Genomic DNA, 6,000 nt, shown 5'->3' with positions numbered 1-6,000 from the left:
GAGCTTTCAGGCAAAGTCCCAGCTTCTGTCTGGTCCCAGGAGGTACTGTGCTGTGCATAGAAGTCAGTTTCATGGGGTATTCTTGCTCGTGAAGAAAAGAATTCAAACATACAGAGGTGGTTTATGGTGATAAAGAAACTTCCTGCCACCTCCATTCCAGAGCAGGTGTCTGGTCAGAAGTTTTCTATTTATTTCTATTTTTTGACAACGTTTGGTGATGTGGCTATTTTATCAGTTTCTTGAACCCCTGAAAAACGGATATAATCCCCCATTTACCAAAGGGGGAACTGGCTCAGGGCAGAGACATGACCTGCTCACGCCAGCAGGCGGCAGAGACGGCAGGCCGAGCCAGCCGGCCCTGCTGTGGTTTGCGACTGCAGATGAAAACAAGTATGTCAGCTGAGAGGAAAGGAGGGGCTCGGTCAGGGGTCAGCTTTCCTCACTGAGTCCTGGGGGCCGGAAAGGAAGGTGTTGGGGTTCAGTGGGAACCTCTTGTCAGCACCTGGTGTCCAGTGTGGGCAGGGGACCTGGCCACTTGGGACCACATGGGAGGAATGGAGCACATTTGTTTGCTTATAAAGCTGCAAGTACGGCATTGGATATTGATGTGGTGTCTGTGTGCGTGGTTGGCTGGGGCTGCCAGCAGCCTCTCCACCCCTTCTAGTCCCCGAGGGTGGGAGGGGGCGCCTATGGAGCTGCCCGGGTGGCTGGCTGGGCTCCTTCCTCAGCCTAGCAGCCTGCTCAAGCCACCATCTGGCTTTTAACCTTGATCGTGACCCCACTGCACCTGCAGCCAGTGTCCTGCCCACCATGGCCCTGTCAAAGCCTCCCACACCCGTCCTTCTCCACCCCAGGTCCCCTCAGCACATTTGAAGTCGGTCTGTTCCCAGGGCTGGGGAGTTGTGAGTCCACACCAAGGGGCACGGGGCTTCAGTTTTGTCCTCAGGGCTGGGAGCTGGGAGCCCACACGGGGGGCGGGGGGCTGGGGGGGGGGACTTCAGTTCTGTCACCAGGGCTGGGAGCTGGGAGCCCACCCCAATGGGCTCAGGACTTCAGCTTCTGCGGGGCCACTGCTCGGGGGTTTCCGCTTCGGGGTGGGCATCTCCACCAGCCTTGCAGTCTTCCTGCCACACATGCCAGGAGCCCGAGTGCCAGAGCTTTCTGCTCCCAGGACGTGGTCTAGGGCCCCTGGCCCTTCTCAGAGACCCCAGGGGGGAAAGCACCGTATCTCGTCGGTCTCGTCGCTTCAGTGGGCGCCAGTGGCTGGCATTGGCAGCTCTGGGCCAAGGACTGTCTGTGAAGCTGAGATGACCACGGGCACTAGCAGCCCTCCAATGGTGACCGGGGGGGGGGGCACATAGGACCCCAGCTCCCGACGCTCACGAAGAGATCTCCGGGGTGTGCCCCTGGGGTTCGCTCCACTCTCTCCCACACAGTCTTTACGGGCTCCTTCTCTTCTGTTTTCTAGAATCACTTTCTAAATAAACCTAAGGGCTGCGCCTGGGAACTTGGCGAAGACAGTGGGGACGCCCCCCACCCCCCCTTTAAGGCCTGCCTTCCAGGCCCCTGCCAGAACCCCCCCTTCCCTGTACTCTCCCTCTCATTCCAACAGCAGGTGCATGTTCTCGGCGCCCGGCCCTCGGCTCTGTTCCTGGGGGTCTCACACCCTCTGCTGGGATCCACTGCATCTTTCACGCCTAAACGGAGATCCCTCTGCCACTGACCTCCTTCCTGGCTGCAGACCAGGTCCCGGAAGCTGTCACCACCTGTCTGAACGTGGAGCCCAAGTAACCCCAATCGAGACCATTTCCATCTCGGGGAGAAACGCTGCACACCGAGTGGCCAGAAAGGTCATTCAACGTGAGCAAAAATAGAATTTAATTCTGCCCGGCGGGCAGTCCGCCCTCTCTCGGGGCAACGGCCAGAGTTCCCGAGGGAAAGCACCTGTTCCCTCCACCGACAGCGGCTCCGGAGGGACCCTCCGAGGCTGGCCACCTCCAGGCGGGACAGCTGCCCATCGTCCATCGCCCATCGGAGCTTGCGTTCGCCGGGAGGGGAAGCTGCAGAGAGGGCGGGGATCCTCAGCACCTTCATGCTGCTGGGCCGGCCTCACCCTGCGCTGCCCGCTGTCCGTTGTCCTTCAGCTCCATCCAGTCCCGCTGGCGGCTGCCAGGAGGAGCCGCAGCCCTAAAACACCTTCCGGGGCACACAGCCCTCCAGCTCCAGCAGCTCCGGCCAGCCCTCGTATTTGTTCGTGTCGGGGGTGTTCTTTAAGTACTAGAGAGGAGAGGAGAGGGAGAAACAGCGATAATGGGGAGGCTGCTCAGAACTCACACCTGCATTGGCCTGGTGCTTTAAAACCTAAATGCTTTCACTTCCTTCCTTCTCACCACTGCCCCCTGGTGGACAGGGCTGGGTGTTACTAGTCCATTTCACAGATGGGCAAACAGAGCCCCAGAGTGGCTTGCCCAAGATTTCAGAGATGGGATGCAGCCGTGGGCAAACTACAGCCCGCGGGCCGGACCCAGCCCGTTTGAAATGAATAAAACTAAAAAAAAAAAAAAGACCGTACCCTTTTATGTCATGATGTTTGCTTTGAATTTATATTAGTTCACACAAGCACTCCATCCATGCTTTTGTTCCGGCCCTCCGGTCCTGTTTAAGAACCCATTGTGGCCCTCGAGTCAAAAAGTTTGCCCACCCCTGGATCAGAGCCTAGTCACTGACTGTTATGGGGTCGTGGAGGGAACACCAAGAGTCGGGGTGGGGCTGCAGAGTTTAGGCCCCTCTCCCAAACTCTCCATCAGCCTCTCTGGAACATCCAAAATAACAACGACGACAACAATAAAGCATCCTAGCTATTATTAAATGCTTGCTCTACGCCAGGCACCAAGTGTCTTACGCAGTTAATCCTCACAGTAGCCCTAAGAAGTGCATACTATTATCATCCCGTGACACAGATGGGGAAACTGAGGCACGTGGGGCCAAAGTAACTGCGATGGCCACCCTGCCGGTACGTGGTGGAACCACTGTGTACTATTAATTCACATAAATGATACATGCACCAAGGCGATACCGTCAGTTAAGATTGTGTTTCCAATGCCCAGGCTTAGTTTTTGCAAGAAAAACTGTAAATGGCAAAATCTACGGTTGGAATAATCGTGGCTAACCCTTAGGAAGAAAGAAGAGACTCTAGATGCTCTCCTCTAAAACCCAGTTCCCAGGTGTGGGGTCAAATGCCACGGTGGTTTCATCCGTCACGGTCTTTGGTTCATTTTTGGGCGATGGGTCTCAGTCAGCTGGTCATAAATTTCAGGGAAAGGATGGTGCTGACTCTCCCTCTTTGCTGTCTCGGCCCAGTCTGGATGGGTCTAGAGAAGCTGTGCTTTAAGGAAGAACAGCGCCTGCCCTGCATCTTCCTAGAAAGTCCTCCCCCCTCTCCCCCAGCCCCCCTCGACCCCCCGCCCCCGCCCCGGCCAGGTACCTCCCACAGGGATGTTCTGGGGACCCTGGCTCCTGGCTCCTGTGTTCTCCACCCAGAGGGTATAATAGAGGCTCTTCTCCTTTTCACCTCCAGCTACTTTGTATTATTTCTTATTTTTAAAAAGTAACTTCTAATTAGAATACATTCTCTTAGAAGCTGATGCCTATGAACCAGGCCCACCTCTTCCAGACAAGGCAAAAACCTGCAGCCCCATCGAGGCCCCCTCCCTGGCCCCCTCCCTGGCTCCCTCCCTGGCCCCCTCCCTGGCTCCCCCCTGGCTCCCCCCTGGCTCCCTCCCTGGCTCCCTCCCTGGCCCCCTCCCTGGCTCCCCCCTGGCTCCCTCCCTGGCCCCCTCCCTGGCCCCCTCCCTGGCTCCCCCCTGGCTCCCTCCCTGGCTCCCTCCCTGGCCCCCTCCCTGGCCCCCTCCCTGGCTCCCTCCCTGGCCCCCTCCCTGGCCCCCTCCCTGGCTCCCTCCCTGGCTCCCCCCTGGCTCCCTCCCTGGCCCCCTCCCTGGCCCCCTCCCTGGCCCCCTCCCTGGCTCCCTCCCTGGCCCCCTCCCTGGCCCCCTCCCTGGCTCCCTCCCTGGCCCCCTCCCTGGCCCCCTCCCTGGCCTCAGCACTGGCCTCTGACTCTGCACCGGCTCTGGGCTCTGGCTCTGGGCTCTGCCTCCGCAGCCCCTGCCCCGTCTGGCCATTGCAGCGCCTCCTCCCTGCCATCTGAAGGTTCCCGCGCACAGAGTTCTCCAGGCTCAGCTTGGGCGGCTGTTCTGAAAGCAGCCAGGACAGGAAGTCTTTGTGGAGGCAGCAGACCTGGATGAGAAATCCACCTGGCTCACTGAGACCGAGCAACCGGCTAAAGCCTCTCCAAGGCTCTGGATCCTCCTCCGTGAGCTGGGACGATAACTGTACCCACCTCATGGTGGCTGTTGCATAGGACCCTGGGGGGACTTGCTCCGGTGCCTGCACAGAGCAAGTGCTGGTGGAATGCTAGGCTTTCTTATGATCAATCTGCTCTTGTCACTCTCCCTCTTAAGCTTCCCATGGCTCCCCGCTGCCCCCAGGACAGAGTCCGTGCCCCTCAGTGGCCCTACATGTCTGAATCATTGGCCTTAGCCCCCCGTCTTGGAGCCTTGGACAAGGGGAGAAGATGAAGCATTTCCCTGGCCCCCCCCCTCTGTTGACCCCCCTTCCTATGAGCGCTCCTTAAACTCCACCTCTGGGGGCCTCCCTGACCCCCTCTCCTTGGGCCACCCTAGGAAGTGACCGTGGATCCTATATGGGGGACCCCGCCTGACTCCTCCCACATACTCAGGTGGGCTCCCCCCAGTCCCCTAATTGGTCCCATGTCACCCTGTCCCCAGGGAACTCAGAAGGGGCCTCAGGCTCCCCTGGTCCAAACCCTCCCCTTCACAGGTGGGGAGACTGAGGCCTGGGAGGAGGGGCTTGGCTAAGGGGGGGGGCGAAGCCAAGCATCCTGACCCCTGTGCTGGGCTCCCCTCCCCCCACCATGCAGGCTGCATCTCTCCATCCATTTCTCTTTCTTCCAGGCCTCGCTTGCCTGGCACCCTTCTTTTCTCTTCCCCCTCCTTGTTGGTGCTCATCCACGTGCCCAGGAATTTATATATATCCTGGCAAAATGGTCCAGACTGCTGGGGTGGATGACAGCCCAATGGCCCTCCCCATACTCCCCTGTGTGTCCTTCCCAAGCCACCCTGGCCTGTCCATCTGTCCAGGCCCTGCCCCTCACTCCCGGGGACGGGAGTCGCCAGGAACCCACCTGCTCAAAGGGGCTTTTGTTACTGATGTCTCTGGCCCCCAGGAAGACCCAGCTGTCCCGGAAGCCCAGCTGCTTCGCGTAGGAGCTGCCCAAGTTGGAGAAGAGCGTCCGGAGCTCATCATTCATCCTGCAGAGGACAGAGAGGACGTCAGCGCGTCCCGGAGAAGGGGGAGCACAGGAGGCCAGTCGCCAGGAGGAGCAGGGGGTCGGGGTGGGGTGGGACTCCTCCCCGAAGGCCCCTGGGGGAGCTGGGAAGTGTTAGAACCGTTGGCTTCTGTTTACAAATGCAATCCGTGTTCGTTCGGAAAATATGGAACATCACAAAGTAACACAAATTACTTACAGCCTCACCCTCTCAACACCATCACTGTAAAATTTTAATGTATTTCCTTCATGTCCTTTCCCCCATGTTTTGGGGGATTATACCAACTCTTTTGTAACCAGCTTCCCCCGCCTACTTAATACTAAGGGATGAACTCCTGAAGCTAAGACAAAACAGTGTTGAATGCAAACTGCAATCAAACATAAAATAAAAAACACTTACGGATGAGTATTCCTCCATGTCCTTAACTGTTTTCTACATCACCATGTTTGATGCAGTATAGCCTCCTAGGTATTTATAGAAACGTGTCATATGTCACCACATGTCATGATTTCTGTAACCATGTGTCCTGTTCGTCACGGTTGTACCCAAGGCTGCAATGAACTTCCTAGAACATCTCTATGCGCTTGTCTGCCTA

General features: G+C 57.9%; 1 protein-coding gene across 3 annotated transcripts in view; it reads right to left on the bottom strand.

Moving 5' to 3' along the window:
- Positions 1 to 1,854: 1,854 nt before the first annotated feature.
- Positions 1,855 to 6,000, bottom strand: part of FAM3D (FAM3 metabolism regulating signaling molecule D) — a 30,283-nt gene continuing 26,137 nt past the window's right edge. For all 3 annotated transcript variants that reach the window (XM_059663156.1, XM_059663155.1, XM_059663157.1), the window contains 2 exons: positions 5,261 to 5,387; positions 1,855 to 2,277 (listed from right to left, as the gene is read on the bottom strand). In XM_059663156.1, coding sequence (XP_059519139.1) covers positions 2,188 to 2,277; positions 5,261 to 5,387 — 217 coding nt within the window. In that variant the 3' untranslated portion in view covers positions 1,855 to 2,187. The remainder of the gene's footprint in view (positions 2,278 to 5,260; positions 5,388 to 6,000) is intronic.

This window comes from Myotis daubentonii, chromosome 14, assembly GCF_963259705.1.
Source record: "Myotis daubentonii chromosome 14, mMyoDau2.1, whole genome shotgun sequence".
NCBI lineage: Eukaryota > Metazoa > Chordata > Mammalia > Chiroptera > Vespertilionidae > Myotis > Myotis daubentonii.
Note: the sequence above shows the minus strand (reverse complement) of the source record. Positions and strands in the feature narration are given on the sequence as shown.